This window comes from Salmo trutta, unplaced genomic scaffold, assembly GCF_901001165.1.
Source record: "Salmo trutta unplaced genomic scaffold, fSalTru1.1, whole genome shotgun sequence".
Taxonomy (NCBI): domain Eukaryota; kingdom Metazoa; phylum Chordata; class Actinopteri; order Salmoniformes; family Salmonidae; genus Salmo; species Salmo trutta.
The window spans coordinates 863,851-883,850 of record NW_021823258.1 but is presented as its reverse complement, the minus strand read 5'-3'; the positions used below and the strand labels follow the sequence as shown (position 1 = coordinate 883,850).

Genomic DNA, 20,000 nt, shown 5'->3' with positions numbered 1-20,000 from the left:
TCCACCACCCCGCTCTACCTTTCCTGGCTCCTCCACCCCGCTCTACCTTTCCTGGCTCCTCCACCACCCCGCTCTACCTTTCCTGGCTCCTCCACCCCGTTCTACCTTTCCTGGCTCCTCCTCCACCCCGCTCTACCTTTCCTGGCTCCTCCACCCCGCTCTACCTTTCCTGGCTCCTCCACCACCCCGCTCTACCTTTCCTGGCTCCTCCACCCCGCTCTACCTTTCCTGGCTCCTCCACCACCCCGCTCTACCTTTCCTGGCTCCTCCACCCCGCTCTACCTTTCCTGGCTCCTCCACCACCCCGCTCTACCTTTCCTGCCACAGTCTGTGTGTTTGTATTTGTTTATTTGACAGGGTTCATGTACAAAACATATTATACTAGATTTTAGCTGCATAGCTAATTTCTTAGAACCCATAAGAGCGCAACACCATAATACACCATAATACACCATAATATACCATAATACACCATAATACACCATAATACACCATAATACACCATAATACACCATAATATACCATAATACACCATAATACACCATAATATACCATAATACACCATAATACCATAATATGCAGCTTGTTTGAGCTTGGTAATGAGTAGATTTCTCATACACCACATCGTACATACAGTATATGTTATTCTCATTAGCTTTGGAAAAGATCACTGTGAAAATTACAAGTTAAAACATTCACTTAATCTTCATCATAAACATCATCATCATCATCATAAACAGATCAATACTAAACTCATTATTCATGGTAAAGACAGCTGCATCTTCACACATGACTTCACCTGATAGTTAGCTGATTGATTACTGATTGGGGTTGTGTTTATTGATTGGTTGGGTGGTTGCTTGGGAAGCAACGTTTGCTTTTAATTTCCGTTGCCCGGAGGGGGGGGGGAATCTGTGCTGCTCACTCAGCCACTGCTTCTATGATGCCCTCTTTTGACCATAAAGAGGCTGCATTTATGTTTATGGTGTTTGTACAAGACAGGTTAAGATAACATGGGACACACTGGGACATTTTATCGTTGTCTGGAAGGTTTCTATGTGTTTTTCCTTCCTGGTTACTTTGGAATGGAACTCTTCTACAATCAATAGACGGTACAATTTCCGCTACTTCCTCCACACTCACCTGCTGAAGCCTTACGGCCTGCCTTAGCTTTATACTATTGTTCCCATGGCATTGAGGAGTACACCACATCAGTCACCGGCTTTATCAATAAGAACATCGAGGACGTCGTCCCCACAGTGACTGTACGTACATACCACAACCTGAAGCCATGGATTACAGGCAACATTCGCACTGAGCTAAAGGGTAGAGGTGCCGCTTTCAAGGAGCGGGACTTTAACCTGGAAGCTTTTAAGAAATCCCACTAAGCCTTCCGACGAACCATCAAACAGGCAAAGCGTCAATACAGGACTAAGATCGACGTGAGTGCTACGGGGCGGTAGTCATTTAGGCAGGTTACCTTAGTGTTCTTGGGCATAGGGACTATGGTGGTCTGCTTGAAACATGTTGATATTACAGACTCAGACAGGGAGAGTTTGAAAATGTCAGTGAAGATACCTGCCAGTTGGTCAGCGCATGCTCGGAGTACACGTCCTGGTAATCCGTCTGGCCCAGCAGCCTTGTGAATGTTGACCTGATTTAAGGTCTTACTCACATCGGCTGCGGAGATCGTGATCATAATTACCTCGACACCCATGACCCTGCACATTGACACATTGACTCTGTACCAGTACCCCCTGTATATAGCCCCACTATTGTTATGTACTGCTGCTCTTCAATTATTTGTTATTCTTATCTCTTACTTTTTTTTGTATTTTCTTAAAACTGCATTGTTGGTTAAGGGCTTGTAAGTAAGCATTTCACTGTAAGGTCAACACCTGTTGTATTCGGCGCATGTGACAAATACAATTGGATTTGATTTGCTGAAGGCCTGAAGCTTTCTAGGAGTGTCCCCTTGTCATCTCCCTCCTGCCCTCTGATCCAGTGATCCAGCCTGGAGTTCTATTCCCTCTGATCCAGTGATCCAGCCTGGGGTTCTATTCCCTCTGATCCAGGGATCCAGCCTGGGGTTCTATTCCCTCTGATCCAGGGATCCAGCCTGGGGTTCTATTCCCTCTGATCCAGGGATCCAGCCTGGGGTTCTATTCCCTCTGATCCAGTGATCCAGCCTGGGGTACTATTCCCTCTGATCCAGTGATCCAGCCTGGGGTTCTATTCCCTCTGATCCAGGGATCCAGCCTGGGGTTCTATTCCCTCTGATCCAGAGATCCAGCCTGGGGTTCTATTCCCTCTGATCCAGTGATCCAGCCTGGGGTTCTATTCCCTCTGATCCAGTGATCCAGCCTGGGGTTCTATTCCCTCTGATCCAGTGATCCAGCCTGGGGTTCTATTCCCTCTGATCCAGTGATCCAGCCTGGGGTTCTATTCCCTCTGATCCAGGGATCCAGCCTGGGGTTCTATTCCCTCTGATCCAGTGATCCAGCCTGGGGTACTATTCCCTCTGATCCAGTGATCCAGCCTGGGGTTCTATTCCCTCTGATCCAGGGATCCAGCCTGGGGTTCTATTCCCTCTGATCCAGGGATCCAGCCTGGGGTTCTATTCCCTCTGATCCAGGGATCCAGCCTGGGGTACTATTCCCTCTTATCCAGGGATCCAGCCTGGGGTTCTATTCCCTCTGATCCAGTGATCCAGCCTGGGGTTCTATTCCCTCTGATCCAGTGATCCAGCCTGGGGTTCTATTCCCTCTGATCCAGTGATCCAGCCTGGGGTACTATTCCCTCTGATCCAGGGATCCAACCTGGGGTTCTATTCCCTCTGATCCAGTGATCCAGCCTGGGGTTCTATTCCCTCTGATCCAGGGATCCAGCCTGGGGTTCTATTCCCTCTGATCCAGGGATCCAGCCTGGGGTTCTATTCCCTCTGATCCAGTGATCCAGCCTGGGGTTCTATTCCCTCCTGCCCTCTGATCCAGGGATCCAGCCTGGGGTACTATTCCCTCTGATCCAGGGATCCAGCCTGGGGTTCTATTCCCTCTGATCCAGTGATCCAGCCTGGGGTTCTATTCCCTCTGATCCAGTGATCCAGCCTGGGGTTCTATTCCCTCTGATCCAGTGATCCAGCCTGGGGTTCTATTCCCTCTGATCCAGTGATCCAGCCTGGGGTTCTATTCCCCTCTGATCCAGTGATCCAGCCTGGGGTTCTATTCCCTCTGATCCAGTGATCCAGCCTGGGGTTCTATTCCCTCTGATCCAGTGATCCAGCCTGGGGTTCTATTCCCTCTGATCCAGTGATCCAGCCTGGGGTTTTATTCCCTCTGATCAAGGGATCCAGCCTGGGGTTCTATTCCCTCTGATCCAGTGATCCAGCCTGGGGTTCTATTCCCTCTGATCCAGGGATCCAGCCTGGGGTTCTATTCCCTCTGATCCAGTGATCCAGCCTGGGGTTCTATTCCCTCTGATCCAGGGATCCAGCCTGGGGTTCTATTCCCTCTGATCCAGTGATCCAGCCTGGGGTTCTATTCCCTCCTGTCCTCTGATCCAGTGATCCAGCCTGGGGTTCTATTCCCTCTGATCCAGTGATCCAGCCTGGGGTTCTATTCCCTCTGATCCAGTGATCCAGCCTGGGGTTCTATTCCCTCTGATCCAGTGATCCAGCCTGGGGTTCTATTCCCTCTGATCCAATGATCCAGCCTGGGGTTCTATTCCCTCTGATCCAGTGATCCAGCCTGGGGTTCTATTCCCTCTGATCCAGTGATCCAGCCTGGGGTTCTATTCCCTCTGATCCAGTGATCCAGCCTGGGATTCTATGCCCTCTGATCCAGTGATCCAGCCTGGGGTTCTATTCCCTCAGCCTGGCCATTTCTGAGATACTGGAACCAGCACTCCTGGCACCGACGATCATACCACGCTCAAAGTCCCTTAGGTCACTCGTTTTGCCCATTCTAACGTTTAATCGAACAGTAACTGAATGCCTTGATGCCTGTTTGCCTGCTTTATATAGCAAGCCACAGCAACATGACTCACTGCTTGTAGGAGCGAACCATTTTCGTGAACGGGGGTTGTGTACCTAATAAACTGTCCACTGAGTGTATGTGTGTGTTTAAGTTAATGTGTTGGTATGTGAGAGGTGATGAGGGCAGAAGGTTAACACCATTGTCAAAGACTGACTGTGGTAAAAAAACAACAGGAGATGATTAACAGACGACTTTAATCCACCAACAGCTGTTGAATAGTCACCAGCTGGGACAACAGAGTCGGATAGCGGTTTGTCAAGGTTCTATTTAGAGATAAGCTCTTTGTTCTCTAGCCAATCCAATACCAAGATCCAACTCTTCTCTGATTGTTGTCATATAATACGTTACATGTGTCTCTTATGACAGCTCCCTTGTGGAAGTGGATTCAATTACAGACTTGAAAACACCTGATTCCTGAAAGATAATAAAACCTGACAGTTCACCTGTGCAGTTAACAGGACATGATATCAGGGACCGTTGGTTACTTAAACATGTTTATTAAGGGTATTTAACCCTTTCCTCTCCAGAAATACAAAGACATTGAGCCCACGGTGAAGATGGAGGAGGTGGACGGAGAGGAACTGGTGAAGAAGTTTGCTGAGGAGATGGAGGGCATGCTGGGTAGGAAGATGAAGTCTGTCAAGAGACTGGCGGAGGCAGCGGAGGACGCTGATCTATACCATGAATTCAACGCTACCTTAGAGGTCAGTCACAGTGTAATCACACCACTGTGTTCCTCCTTACAAATACACTTTTTAAGGGCTGTTGTTCAAACCGATCGTCACAGACTGAGTTGGTGTACAGTGCATTCAGGGAGTATTAAGACCTCTTGACTTTTTCCACATAATGTTACATTACAGCCTTATTCTAAAATGGATTACCTTTTTTTTCCCCCTCATCAATTTACACACAATAGCCCATAAGGACATCACAATACCCCATAATGACATCACAATACCCCATAAGGACATCACAATACCCCATAATGACATCACAATACCCCATAATGACATCACAATACACCATAAGGACATCACAATACCCCATAATGACATCACAATACCCCATAAGGACATCACAATACCCCATAATGACATCACAATACCCCATAATGACATCACAATACCCCATAATGACAAAGCAAAAACAGGTTTTTAGACATTAGACATGTATAAAAAATAAAAAACTGAAATATTACATTTACATAAGTATTCAGACCCTTTACTCAGTACTTTGTTGAAGCACCTTTGACAGCGATTACAGCCTTGAGTCTTCTTGGGTATGACGCTACAAGCTCGGCACACCTGTATTTGGGGAGTTTCTCCCATTTATCTCTGCAGATCCTTTCAAGCTCTGTTAGGTTGGATGGGGAGCGTTGCTGCACAGCTATTTTCAGGTCTCTCCAAAGATGTTCGATTGGATTCAAGTCTGGACTCTGGCTGGGACACTCAAGGACATTCAGAGAATTGTACCGAAGCTTCTCCTGCATTGTCTTCGCTGTGTGCTTGGAGTTGTTGTCCTGTAGGAAGGTGAACCTTCGTCCCAGTCAAAGGTCCTGAGCTCTCTGGAGCAGGTTTTCATCAAGGATCTTTCTGTACTTTGCTCTGTTCATCTTTCCCTCAATCCTGACTAGTCTCCCAGTCCCTGCCGCTGAAAAACATCCCCACAGCATGATGCTGCCACCACCATGTTCAATCTTGGTTTCATCGGACCAGAGACTCTTGTTTCTCATGGTCTGAGAGTCCTTTAGGTGCCTTTTGGCAAACTCCAAGCGGGCTGTCATGTGCCTTTTACTGAGGAGGGGCTTCCATCTGGCCACTACCATAAAGGCCTGATTGGTGGAGTGCTGCAGAGATGGTTGCTTTTCTGAAAGGTTCTCCCATCTCCACAGAGGAACTCTAGAGCTCTGTCAGAGTGACCATCAGGTTCTTGGTCACCTCCCTGACCAAGGCCCTTCTCCCCCGATTGCTCAGTTTGGCCGGGCGGCCAGCTCTAGGAAGAGTCTTGGTGGTTCCAAACTTCTTCCATTTAAGAATGATGGAGGCCACTGTCTTCTTGGGATCTTCAATGCTGCAGAAATGTTTTGGTACCCTTCCCCCGATCTGTGCCGTGACACAATCCTGTCCTGGAGCTCTACAGACAATTCCTTCAACCTCATTGCTTGGTTTTTGCTCTGACATGCACTGTCAACTGTGGGACCTTATAGGTGTGTGCCTTTCCAAATCATATCCAATCAATTGAATTTGCAACAGGTGGAGTCCAAACAAGTTGTTGAAACATCTCAAGTATGATCAATGGAAACAGGATGCACCTGAGCTCATAGCAAAGGGTCTGAATACTTTTTCTTTATACTATTTAACACATTTGCAAAAATGTCTTAAAACCTGTTTTCACTTTGTCATTTTTGGATATTGTGTGTAGATTGATGAGGAATTTGATTTATTTAATACATTTTAGAATAAGGCTGTAACGTAAAAAGTCAAGGGTACTGAATACTTTCCGAATGCAAAGTACACGTAACAAATATAACTTTATTATTATACATATAAAACACAAAACAAGATAATTACAGCTGTACAAAATATTCAAGGTTTGAAATGTACAGCAGCTATTGACCTTTGTGATGTGCACTCTGTTGCAGTTTGACCTTATCTTTTCCTATGATCTCTGTTGCAGTTTGACCTTATCTTTTCCTATGATCTCTGTTGCAGTTTGACTACAGTAACTCTGTGATTTCTCTCTCCTCTTCAGTTTGACTACTATAACTCTGTGATTTCTCTCTCCTCATCAGTTTGACTACAGTAACTCTGTGATTTCTATCTCCTCATCAGTTTGACTACAGTAACTCTGTGATTTCTCTCTCCTCATCAGTTTGACTACTATAACTCTGTGATTTCTCTCTCCTCATCAGTTTGACTACTATAACTCTGTGATTTCTCTCTCCTTATCAGTTTGACTACAGTAACTCTGTGATTTCTATCTCCTCATCAGTTTGACTACTATAACTCTGTGATTTCTCTCTCCTCATCAGTTTGACTACTATAACTCTGTGATTTCTCTCTCCTCATCAGTTTGACTACAGTAACTCTGTGATTTCTCTCTCCTCATCAGTTTGACTACTATAACTCTGTGATTTCTCTCTCCTCATCAGTTTGACTACAGTAACTCTGTGATTTCTCTCTCCTCATCAGTTTGACTACTATAACTCTGTGATTTCTCTCTCCTCATCAGTTTGACTACTATAACTCTGTGATTTCTCTCTCCTCATCAGTTTGACTACAGTAACTCTGTGATTTCTCTCTCCTCATCAGTTTGACTACTATAACTCTGTGATTTCTCTCTCCTCATCAGTTTGACTACTATAACTCTGTGATTTCTCTCTCCTCATCAGTTTGACTACTATAACTCTGTGATTTCTATCTCCTCATCAGTTTGACTACTATAACTCTGTGATTTCTCTCTCCTCATCAGTTTGACTACAGTAACTCTGTGATTTCTATCTCCTCATCAGTTTGACTACTATAACTCTGTGATTTCTCTCTCCTCATCAGTTTGACTACAGTAACTCTGTGATTTCTCTCTCCTCATCAGTTTGACTACTATAACTCTGTGATTTCTCTCTCCTCATCAGTTTGACTACTATAACTCTGTGATTTCTCTCTCCTCATCAGTTTGACTACTATAACTCTGTGATTTCTCTCTCCTCATCAGTTTGACTACTATAACTCTATGCTGATCAACTCAGTGGATAAAGATGGAAACGCTATCGAGTTGGGAGGAGAGTTTCCTCTGGAAGAGAATGAACACTTCAACAAGCTCCAGGTCAACACTCTGCAGAGCGACATACAGGTTCCCACCAACGTATACAACAAAGGTCAGCTAGCGGTGGTTCATTTAGCTGCTCAGGACAGACAGGGTTGGGTTAGCTCCCTGTCTTTAGCTGTTTAGGACAATGCCGTGGTCTCTCTACATTATCCAGACAGGGTTGGGTTAGCTCCCTGTCTTTAGCTGTTTAGGACAATGCCGTGGTCTCTCTACATTATCCAGACAGGGTTGGGTTAGCTCCCTGTCTTTAGCTGTTTAGGACAATGCCGTGGTCTCTCTACATTATCCAGACAGGGTTGGGTTAGCTCCCTGTCTTTAGCTGTTTAGGACAATGCCGTGGTCTCTCAACATTATCCAGACAGGGTTGGGTTAGTTCCCTGTCTTCAGCTGTTTAGGACAACGCCGTGGTCTCTCAACATTATCCAGACAGGGTTGGGTTAGCTCCCTGTCTTCAGCTGTTTAGGACAACGCCGTGGTCTCTCTACATTATCCAGACAGGGTTGGGTTAGCTCCCTGTCTTTAGCTGTTTAGGACAACGCCGTGGTCTCTCTACATTATCCAGACAGGGTTGGGTTAGCTCCCTGTCTTCAGCTGTTTAGGACAACGCCGTGGTCTCTCTACATTATCCAGACAGGGTTGGGTTAGCTCCCTGTCTTCAGCTGTTTAGGACAACGCCGTGGTCTCTCTACATTATCCAGACAGGGTTGGGTTAGCTCCCTGTCTTTAGCTGTTTAGGACAATGCCGTGGTCTCTCAACATTATCCAGACAGGGTTGGGTTAGCTCCCTGTCTTTAGCTGTTTAGGACAATGCCGTGGTCTCTCAACATTATCCAGACAGGGTTGGGTTAGCTCCCTGTCTTCAGCTGTTTAGGACAATGCCGTGGTCTCTCTACATTATCCAGACAGGGTTGGGTTAGCTCCCTGTCTTTAGCTGTTTAGGACAATGCCGTGGTCTCTCTACATTATCCAGACAGGGTTGGGTTAGCTCCCTGTCTTTAGCTGTTTAGGACAATGCCGTGGTCTCTCTACATTATCCAGACAGGGTTGGGTTAGCTCCCTGTCTTTAGCTGTTTAGGATAATGCCGTGGTCTCTCTACATTATCCAGACAGGGTTGGGTTAGCTCCCTGTCTTTAGCTGTTTAGGACAATGCCGTGGTCTCTCTACATTATCCAGACAGGGTTGGGTTAGCTCCCTGTCTTTAGCTGTTTAGGACAATGCCGTGGTCTCTCTACATTATCCAGACAGGGTTGGGTTAGCTCCCTGTCTTTAGCTGTTTAGGACAATGCCGTGGTCTCTCTACATTATCCAGACAGGGTTGGGTTAGCTCCCTGTCTTTAGCTGTTTAGGACAATGCCGTGGTCTCTCTACATTATCCAGACAGGGTTGGGTTAGTTCCCTGTCTTTAGCTGTTTAGGACAATGCCGTGGTCTCTCTACATTATCCAGACAGGGTTGGGTTAGCTCCCTGTCTTCAGCTGTTTAGGACAATGCCGTGGTCTCTCTACATTATCCAGACAGGGTTGGGTTAGCTCCCTGTCTTTAGCTGTTTAGGACAATGCCGTGGTCTCTCTACATTATCCAGACAGGGTTGGGTTAGCTCCCTGTCTTCAGCTGTTTAGGACAATGCCGTGGTCTCTCTACATTATCCAGACAGGGTTGGGTTAGCTCCCTGTCTTCAGCTGTTTAGGACAATGACGTGGTCTCTCTACATTATCCAGACAGGGTTGGGTTAGCTCCCTGTCTTCAGCTGTTTAGGACAATGCCGTGGTCTCTCTACATTATCCAGACAGGGTTGGGTTAGCTCCCTGTCTTTAGCTGTTTAGGACAATGCCGTGGTCTCTCAACATTATCCAGACAGGGTTGGGTTAGCTCCCTGTCTTTAGCTGTTTAGGACAATGCCGTGGTCTCTCAACATTATCCAGACAGGGTTGGGTTAGCTCCCTGTCTTCAGCTGTTTAGGACAATGCCGTGGTCTCTCTACATTATCCAGACAGGGTTGGGTTAGCTCCCTGTCTTTAGCTGTTTAGGACAATGCCGTGGTCTCTCTACATTATCCAGACAGGGTTGGGTTAGCTCCCTGTCTTTAGCTGTTTAGGACAATGCCGTGGTCTCTCTACATTATCCAGACAGGGTTGGGTTAGCTCCCTGTCTTTAGCTGTTTAGGACAATGCCGTGGTCTCTCTACATTATCCAGACAGGGTTGGGTTAGCTCCCTGTCTTTAGCTGTTTAGGACAATGCCGTGGTCTCTCTACATTATCCAGACAGGGTTGGGTTAGCTCCCTGTCTTTAGCTGTTTAGGACAATGCCGTGGTCTCTCTACATTATCCAGACAGGGTTGGGTTAGCTCCCTGTCTTTTGCTGTTTAGGACAATGCCGTGGTCTCTCTACATTATCCAGACAGGGTTGGGTTAGCTCCCTGTCTTTAGCTGTTTAGGACAATGCCGTGGTCTCTCTACATTATCCAGACAGGGTTGGGTTAGTTCCCTGTCTTTAGCTGTTTAGGACAATGCCGTGGTCTCTCTACATTATCCAGACAGGGTTGGGTTAGCTCCCTGTCTTCAGCTGTTTAGGACAATGCCGTGGTCTCTCTACATTATCCAGACAGGGTTGGGTTAGCTCCCTGTCTTTAGCTGTTTAGGACAATGCCGTGGTCTCTCTACATTATCCAGACAGGGTTGGGTTAGCTCCCTGTCTTCAGCTGTTTAGAACAATGCCGTGGTCTCTCTACATTATCCAGACAGGGTTGGGTTAGCTCCCTGTCTTCAGCTGTTTAGGACAATGACGTGGTCTCTCTACATTATCCAGACAGGGTTGGGTTAGCTCCCTGTCTTCAGCTGTTGCCTTTTTGCTCCGCCGAATGAAATCCATTTGATGTTGTTGTCATTACTGCTTCAGAGGCCTTTTAGGGAGGAATGTTCATCAGATACTAACTCTTTACCCTGTTCCTTCCCTCCCTCACTCACTCTCTCACTCTCTCTTTCACGCTCACTCTCTCACCCTCTCTCTCTCTCTCTCTCTCTCACTCACTCACTCACTCACTCACTCACTCACTCACTCACTCACTCACTCACTCACTCACTCACTCACTCACTCACTCACTCACTCACTCTCTCTCACACTCACTCCCTCTCTCACTCTCTCTCTCTCACTCACACTCACTCTCTTTCACTCTCTCTCTCACACTCACTCTCTCTCACTTCCTCCCTGTCCCTCTGCTTCTACTCCCCTCTCCCTCCTCTCTCTCTCTCTGCCTCCCTCGCTCCCTCCCTCTGTCTGGTCAGACCCTGGTATTCTAAATGGGGTGTACATGTCGGAGGCCCTGAACGATGTGTTTGTGGATAACTTCCAGAAGGACCCTACTCTAACCTGGCAGTACTTTGGCAGTGCTGCTGGCTTCTTCAGACTCTACCCAGGTAACAACACACACACTCACACTCACACGCACTCACACGCACTCACACACACACACACACACACACACACACACACACACACACACACACACACACACACACACACACACACACACACACACACACACCAGACAGACAGACAGACAGACCCACAATACTGTACAGGCAGACAGACCCACAATACTGTACAGGCACACAGACAGACAGACAGCTAAGCTAAATCTACAGATCAGCACTCCACACTGCAGCAGGCCCAGCTGAACCCAATAGCCTTGCTAGGTTTAACTGACAACAGTTTTAATGGAGAATAGCAGTGTCTATATCTGAGTCTATCAGGTCATTAGAGGTATAGTGGGACTCAGCTGTTCCAGTCTATATCTGAGTCTATCAGATCATTAGAGGTATAGGGGGACTCAGCTGTTCCAGTCTATATCTGAGTCTATCAGATCATTAGAGGTATAGGGGGACTCAGCTGTTCCAGTCTATATCTGAGTCTATCAGATCATTAGGGGTATAGTGGGACTCAGCTGTTTCAGTCTATATCTGAGTCTACCAGGTCATTAGGGGTATAGTGGGACTCAGCTGTTCCAGTCTATATCTGAGTCTACCAGGTCATTAGGGGTATAGTGGGACTCAGCTGTTCCAGTCTATATCTGAGTCTATCAGGTCTTTAGAGGTATACTGGGACTCAGCTGTTCCAGTTTATATCTGAGTCTATCAGATCATTAGGGGTATAGGGGGACTCAGCTGTTCCAGTCTATAACTGAGTCTATCAGATCATCTGAACTGATAATTCAGCATTGTACCATATTGTGAGTTAACACCAGGCATTTCCAATACATCATTTCCACAGGCATCGCATGGACCCCAGATGAAAATGGTGTTGTCACGTTTGACTGCAGGAACAGAAACTGGTGAGTTCCTATTGCATCCCAAATGGCATCCTATTCCCTACATAGAGCCCTGGTCAACAGTTGTGTACTATATAAGGAATAGGGCTCTGGTCAACTGTAGTGCACTATATAGGGAATAGGGGTCTGGTCAATAGTAGTGCACTATATAGGGAATAGGGCTCTGGTCTAAAGGAGTGCACTATATAGTGAATAGGGCTCTGGTCTAAAGTAGTGCACTATATAGGGAATAGGGCTCTGGTCTAAAGTAGTGTACTACATAGGGAATAGGGTTGAATTTGGGGCGTAGTGCAGCCCATATCTGTCTGTCTGTCTCCCGCTCCTGTGTCTGTCTGCCTGCCTGCCTGCCTGCCTGCCTGCCTGTCTGTCTGTCTGTCTGTCTGTCTGTCTGTCTGTCTGTCTGTCTGTCTGTCTGTCTGTCTGTCTGTCTGTCTGTCTGTCTGTCTGTCTGTCTGTCTGTCTGTCTGTCTCCCACTCCTGTGTGTGTCTGCCTGCCTGTCTGTCTGTCTGTCTGTCTGTCTGTCTGTCTGTCTGTCTGTCTGTCTGCCTGTCTGTCTCCCACTCCTGTGTGTGTCTGCCTGTCTGTCTTTCTGCTCTGAGAGCCTTTTTGTTAGGAGGAAAGAGGAAGTCATCTGTAAGTGTTTCCTGTGTGAGCCTGTAGTCATGAGGAAGTAATCTGTTAGATTCCCTGAACCCAGCAGTTCCTTGGCTATCTAGCTCCACTAATCTGTTATTTCGGTGACTGGCCGTCTGTCCTTACTCTCCTTGGTCTGTAGGGAATTACAACCCCCACGCTGCTGCTACCTGATAGGCTGGCTATTACCATCCCTGGGTCTGGTGGCCACGGCAACCTGAACAGCAGGTCCTGTGGGGAAAACAAGTGTCTGGGTCAAGGGGTCACTATTGAGGAGTGATTTGTGATCTGTCCGGTATGTTTTGACAGTATAGATTAGGTCCGTACGGTCTAACTAAATGTAGAGCAGAGCAGAGGTCATTTGGAATCACACTCTCCTGATGAGTTGTTGCCCTGGCTGAGTAACTAGGACTGGAAAAGTCTGGTAGCTTCCACTAAATCCCCAGGTTTTCCAGGAATCCCAGTTGAAGAGTTGTCAGGTTTCCTGCTTATTCACACTGAGGGTGGCTTGATGTCCAAACGTTTGGTTTGTTTTTTCCATACCTTTGTTTATGTACTTTTCTGCACATGATGTCCCAATAAATCAGCTCTATTTTTGCATTTAAGCCTCAGTTTGGGATTCTTCCTAATTTGGTTTAAAGAACCTTAAACCTTTTCCTGCAGTGGGGTAATCAGGGTCAGACAGAGTGTTTCTTGGTAGTCTGAAACAAATCTACTTTGAAACTAAAATGTACACCTCACACACATGGTTATGGGCTTAGAAAAAATAACACACGTCTACCAAGACTCGGTGTCCTCAGTCTTGGATGTTGAGAGTGTCCTCAGTCTTGGATGTTGAGAGTGTCCTCAGTCTTGGATGTTGAGAGTGTCCTCAGTCTTGGATGTTGAGAGTGTCCTCAGTCTTGGATGTTGAGTGTCCTCAGTCTTGGATGTTGAGCGTGTCCTCAGTCTGGATGTTGAGTGTCCTCAGTCTTGGATGTTGAGTGTCCTCAGTCTTGGATGTTGAGAGTGTCCTCAGGCTTGGATGTTGAGAGTGTCCTCAGTCTTGGATGTTGAGAGTGTCCTCATTCTTGGATGTTGAGAGTGTCCTCATTCTTGGATGTTGAGAGTGTCGTCGGTCTGATGGTTAAAACAATGGCTTGGTGTGGTATGTAAGAAGTTCCCTGTCGACAGAGGACAGGATAGGAGAGGAGCGTACGGCCATCCTCCACCCTCCCTCCCTCCCTCCCTCCCTCCTCCCCTTCCATCCTCTCTTTATTCTTATCCTCCCTCCCTCCCTCCTCCCCTCCGACCGTCTCTTTATTCTTATCCTCCAGTGTGCCCTCCCTCCCTCTCTCCCTCCCCCCTTCCTCCCTCCCTCCCTTCCTCCCTCCCTCCTCCCTCCCTCTCTCCCTCCCCCCTTCCTCCCTCCCTCCCTCCCTCCCTCCCTCCTCCCCTCCTCCCCTTCGACCGTCTCTTTATTCTTATCCTCCAGTGTGCCCTCCCTCCCTCTCTCCCTCCCCCCTTCCTCCCTCCCTCCCTTCCTCCCTCCCTCCTCCCTCCCTCTCTCCCTCCCCCCTTCCTCCCTCCCTCCCTCCCTCCCTCCCTCCTCCCCTCCGACCGTCTCTTTATTCTTATCCTCCAGTGTGCCCTCCCTCCCTCTCTCCCTCCCCCCTTCCTCCCTCCCTCCCTTCCTCCCTCCCTCCTCCCTCCCTCTCTCCCTCCCCCCTTCCTCCCTCCCTCCCTCCCTCCCTCCTCCCCTCCGACCGTCTCTTTATTCTTATCCTCCAGTGTGCCCTCCCTCCCTCTCTCCCTCCCCCCTTCCTCCCTCCCTCCCTTCCTCCCTCCCTCCTCCCTCCCTCTCTCCCTCCCCCCTCCCTCCCTCCCTCCCTCCCTCCCTCCCTCCTCCCCTCCTCCCCTTCGACCGTCTCTTTATTCTTATCCTCCAGTGTGCCCTCCCTCCCTCCTCCCCTCCGACCGTCTCTTTATTCTTATCCTCCAGTGTGCCCTCCCTCCCTCCCTCCCTCCCTCCTCCCCTCCTCCCCTCCGACCGTCTCTTTATTCTTATCCTCCAGTGTGCCCTCCCTCCCTCCCTCCCTCCCTCCTCCCCTCCTCCCCTCCGACCGTCTCTTTATTCTTATCCTCCAGTGTGCCCTCCCTCCCTCCCTCCCTCCTCCCCTCCTCCCCTCCGACCGTCTCTTTATTCTTATCCTCCAGTGTGCCCTCCCTCCCTCCCTCCCCTCCGACCGTCTCTTTATTCTTATCCTCCAGTGTGCCCAAGCTCATTAACCTCTCAGGAGATGTTCCTGGACAGTTCTGACTCCTCCTTCCAAATGTTCCATTGTTCCGTTTCAGAACCATAGAACCAGCTGGAATTCTAAGAATGTCTGGGTAATCGTGTATCGACTGAACCCTGACCTCTTGTATAAACGTTTGGCCTTGGCTTGCAATAGGTCCAGCCAGATAGACCATTAGAACAGACAGGCCTTTATAATCCGTACTGTAAACTGTACATCCCACCTTTGTTGATATCCAAATGCCCCAACAGACCAACAAATACCTGAAAACTAAATATCTGATTGATTTAATCAGTTGACCTTTGCCCTCTGCTCTGTTCCAGGTACATCCAGGCTGCGACCTCTCCCAAGGACATCATCATCGTAGTGGACGTCAGCGGGAGTATGAAGGGTCTTAGGCTCACTATCGCCAAGCACACTATTAACACCATCCTGGACACACTAGGGGAGAACGACTTTGTCAATGTCATCGCCGTGAGTAACTAGGAGATTAACACACACGCACGCACGCAGACATGCACACACACACTCACACACAAACAAAACACACACAAGCAAAACACACACACACAAGCAAGCAAAACACACACACACACACATACAAGCAAAACACACACACAAGCAAAACACACACACACACAAGCAAAACACACACACACACACACACACACACACACACACACACACACACACACACACACACACACACACACACACACACACACACACACATACACACCCGCAAAACACACACACACACACATATACACACACATATACACACACACACACACACACACACACACACACACACAAGCAAAACATACACACACGCCATTTAGGGCTGACCTGGTTTTAATTATACAGCTGCAATGGAATGAAATAATTGAATATAATGTGTGCATTTACAATCATACAAAATATATTCTGGTGAATTATGGCAGAATGATTCATTTATTAATACAACCCCATCTGCCCAATTCAGACAGTGTTTATGGTTATATTGCTGGAAGGTCATAATATATGATAAGGTAGCCCAGGCCAGAGGAGGATTGGACAACATGTGTCATGTGATGTTACATACACTGCTGTTGTAACGTTTTACATCACAGAGATTCTCTGTTCCAGCTGAGATTACACCTGCTGACCTCCTTAACTCTCCCTGACCTGTTTCTCTATACGCTCACACACACACACCTGACCCTTGACCTGCTTTCCCCATGCGTTCTATCCCACAGTACAGCGACTACGTCCAATACGTGGAACCCTGCTTCAAGGGCACCCTGGTCCAGGCTGACCTGGACAACCGAGAGGTAACCAATGGAACTCTAATGCTCATTAACTCAATGCATCAATTAAGGCCCATAAGCTGTTTGCTCATTAAGGCTGGTTAAGAAGGCTCAGAGCGATAGGACTCACACCAGTGGGCCGGGTGCCACTAGACTACTGTTCCTGGCAGGGACTCGGAGTCACGAAGTGCTAAAGGGCTTTGATAGCACGACAACTCTTCCCTCTATCTCACCCTCTATCTCACCCTCCCTCTATCTCACCCTCTCTCTATCTCTCCCTCCCTCTATCTCTCCCTCTCTCCCTCCCTCTATCCCTCTTTCCCTCCCTCCCTCCCTCTATCCCTCCCTCCCTCTATCTCTCCCTCCCTCTACCCCTAACTCCCTCTATCCCTCCCTCCCTCTATCTCACCCTCCCTCTATCCCTCCCTCCCTCTATCTCACCCTCCCTCTATCCCTCCCTCCCTCTATCTCACCCTCCCTCTATCTCACCCTCCCTCTATCTCTCCCTCCCTCTATCTCACCCTCCCTCTATCCCTCCCTCCCTCTATCTCACCCTCCCTCTATCCCTCCCTCCCTCTATCTCACCCTCCCTCTATCTCTCCCTCCCTCTATCTCACCCTCCCTCTATCTCTCCCTCCCTCTATCTCACCCTCCCTCTATCTCTCCCTCCCTCTATCTCACCCTCCCTCTATCTCACCCTCTCTCTATCTCTCCCTCCCTCTATCCCTCTCTCCCTCTATCCCTCCCTCTATCCTAACTCCCTCTATCTCTCCTTCCCTCTATCCCTCCCTCCCTCTACCCTAACTCCCTCTCTCCATCTATCCCTCCCTCTATCCCTCCCTCCCTCCCCTCCTCCCTTCCTCCCTCCCTAACTCTATCCCTCCCTAATTCCCTCGATCCCTCTCTCCTCTGCCTCCTTCAGTATTATCTCTCTCATTATTCTCATCTTCTTATGACATCACCGTTGCCAAATCCATCCTTCCCTCTCTCTCTTTCCCCTCCTATCAAATCAAATTCAAGTTTATTTGTCACGTGCGCTGAATACAACAGGAGTGAAATGATTACTTACAGGCTCTAACCAATAGAGCAGAAAAGCTATTAGGTGAACAATAGGTAGGTAAAGAAATAAAACAACAGTAAAAAGACAGGCTATATACAGTAGACAGGCTATATACAGTAGAGAGGCTATATACAGTAGAGAGGCTATATACAGTAGTGAGGCTATATACAGTAGACAGGCTATATACAGTAGCGAGTCTATATACAGTAGACAGGCTATATACAGTAGCGAGTCTATATACAGTAGTGAGGCTATATACAGTAGACAGGCTATATACAGTAGCGAGTCTATATACAGTAGACAGGCTATATACAGTAGCGAGTCTATATACAGTAGTGAGGCTATATACAGTAGCGAGGCTATATACAGTAGAGAGGCTATATACAGTAGCGAGGCTATATACAGTAGAGAGGCTATATACAGTAGCGAGGCTATATACAGTAGCGAGGCTATATACAGTAGACAGGCTATATACAGTAGAGAGGCTATATACAGTAGAGAGGCTATATACAGTAGAGAGGCTATATACAGTAGCGAGTCTATATACAGTAGTGAGGCTATATACAGTAGACAGGCTATATACAGTAGCGAGTCTATATACAGTAGACAGGCTATATACAGTAGCGAGTCTATATACAGTAGTGAGGCTATATACAGTAGCGAGGCTATATACAGTAGAGAGGCTATATACAGTAGCGAGGCTATATACAGTAGAGAGGCTATATACAGTAGCGAGGCTATATACAGTAGCGAGGCTATATACAGTAGACAGGCTATATACAGTAGAGAGGCTATATACAGTAGAGAGGCTATATACAGTAGCGAGGCTATATACAGTAGCGAGACTATAAGAGTAGCGAGGCTATATACAGTAGAGAGGCTATATACAGTAGAGAGGCTATAAGAGTAGCGAGGCTATATACAGTAGAGAGGCTATTTACAGTAGAGAGACTATATACAGTAGAGAGGCTATATACAGTAGAGAGGCTATATACAGTAGAGAGTCAATATACAGTAGAGAGGCTACACAGTAGAGAGGCTATATACAGTAGAGAGGCTATATACAGTAGAGAGGCTATATACAATAGAGAGGCTATTTACAGTAGAGAGGCTATATACAATAGAGAGGCTATATACAGTAGCGAGGCTATATACAGTAGTGAGGCTATAAGAGTAGAGAGGCTATATACAGTAGAGAGGCTATATACAGTAGAGAGGCTATATACAATAGAGAGGCTATATACAGTAGAGAGGCTATATACAGTAGAGAGGCTATATACAGTAGAGAGGCTATATACAATAGAGAGGCTATTTACAGTAGAGAGGCTATATACAATAGAGAGGCTATATACAGTAGCGAGGCTATATACAGTAGTGAGGCTATAAGAGTAGAGAGGCTATATACAGTAGAGGCTATATACAGTAGAGAGGCTATATACAGTAGAGAGGCTATATACAGTAGTGAGGCTATAAGAGTAGCGAGGCTACATACAGACACCGGTTAGTCAGGCTGATTGAGGTAGTATGTACATGTAGATATGGTTAAAGTGACTATGCATATATGATGAACAGAGAGTAGCAGTAGGGTAAAAGAGGGGTTGGCGGGTGGTGGGACACAATGCAGAGAGCCCGGTTAGCCAATGTGCCGGAGCACTGGTTGGTCGGCCCAGTTGAGGTAGTATGTACATGAATGTATAGTTAAAGTGACAATGCATATATGATAAACAGAGAGTAGCAGCATTAAAGAGGGGTTGGGGGGGGAGCCAGACAATGCAAATAGTCCGGGTAGCCATTTGATTACCTGTTCAGGAGTCTTATGGCTTGGGGGTAAAAACGGTTGAGAAGCCTTTTTGTCCTAGACTTGGTGCTCCGGTACGGCTTTCCCCCATATGGTCTCAATTCCTTTCATTCTATTCCTGTCTTTCCCCTTCCTCTCCCAGCCATTTCTCCTTTCTTCACTTCCTTCCTGCCTCTAACCCTCTAACCCTATTCTCCCTGTCTATCTGTCATCACACCTCCCTCTAACCCACTCTCCTATTCTCCCTGTCTATCTGTCATCACACCTCCCTCTAACCCTCTCTCCTATTCTCCCTGTCTATCTGTCATCACACCTCCCTCTAACCCTCTCTCCTATTCTCCCTGTCTCTTTTCTGTCTATCTGTCATCACACCTCCCTCTAACCCTCTCTCCTATTCTCCCTGTCTATCTGTCATCACACCTCCCTCTAACCCTCTCTCCTGTTCTCCCTGTCTATCTGTCATCACACCTGCCTCTAACCCTATTCTCCCTGTCTATCTGTCATCACACCTGCCTCTAACCCTCTAACCCTGTTCTCCCTGTCTATCTGTCATCACACCTCCCTCTAACCCTCTCTCCTATTCTCCCTGTCTATCTGTCATCACACCTGCCTCTAACCCTCTCTCCTGTTCTCCCTGTCTATCTGTCATCACACCTCCCTCTAACCCTCTCTCCTATTCTCCCTGTCTATCTGTCATCACACCTCCCTCTAACCCTCTAACCCTATTCTCCCTGTCTATCTGTCATCACACCTGCCTCT

The 20,000-nt window shown here is 47.4% G+C and overlaps 1 protein-coding gene across 1 annotated transcript in view; it reads left to right on the top strand.

Moving 5' to 3' along the window:
• The window catches only part of LOC115189942 (voltage-dependent calcium channel subunit alpha-2/delta-4-like), a 54,392-nt gene that overhangs the window by 12,659 nt on the left and 21,733 nt on the right, over positions 1-20,000 (top strand). Inside the window, 6 exon segments of the mRNA XM_029748451.1 lie at positions 4,562-4,738; positions 7,746-7,908; positions 11,142-11,273; positions 12,127-12,187; positions 15,418-15,568; positions 16,333-16,407. Coding sequence (XP_029604311.1) covers positions 4,562-4,738; positions 7,746-7,908; positions 11,142-11,273; positions 12,127-12,187; positions 15,418-15,568; positions 16,333-16,407 — 759 coding nt within the window.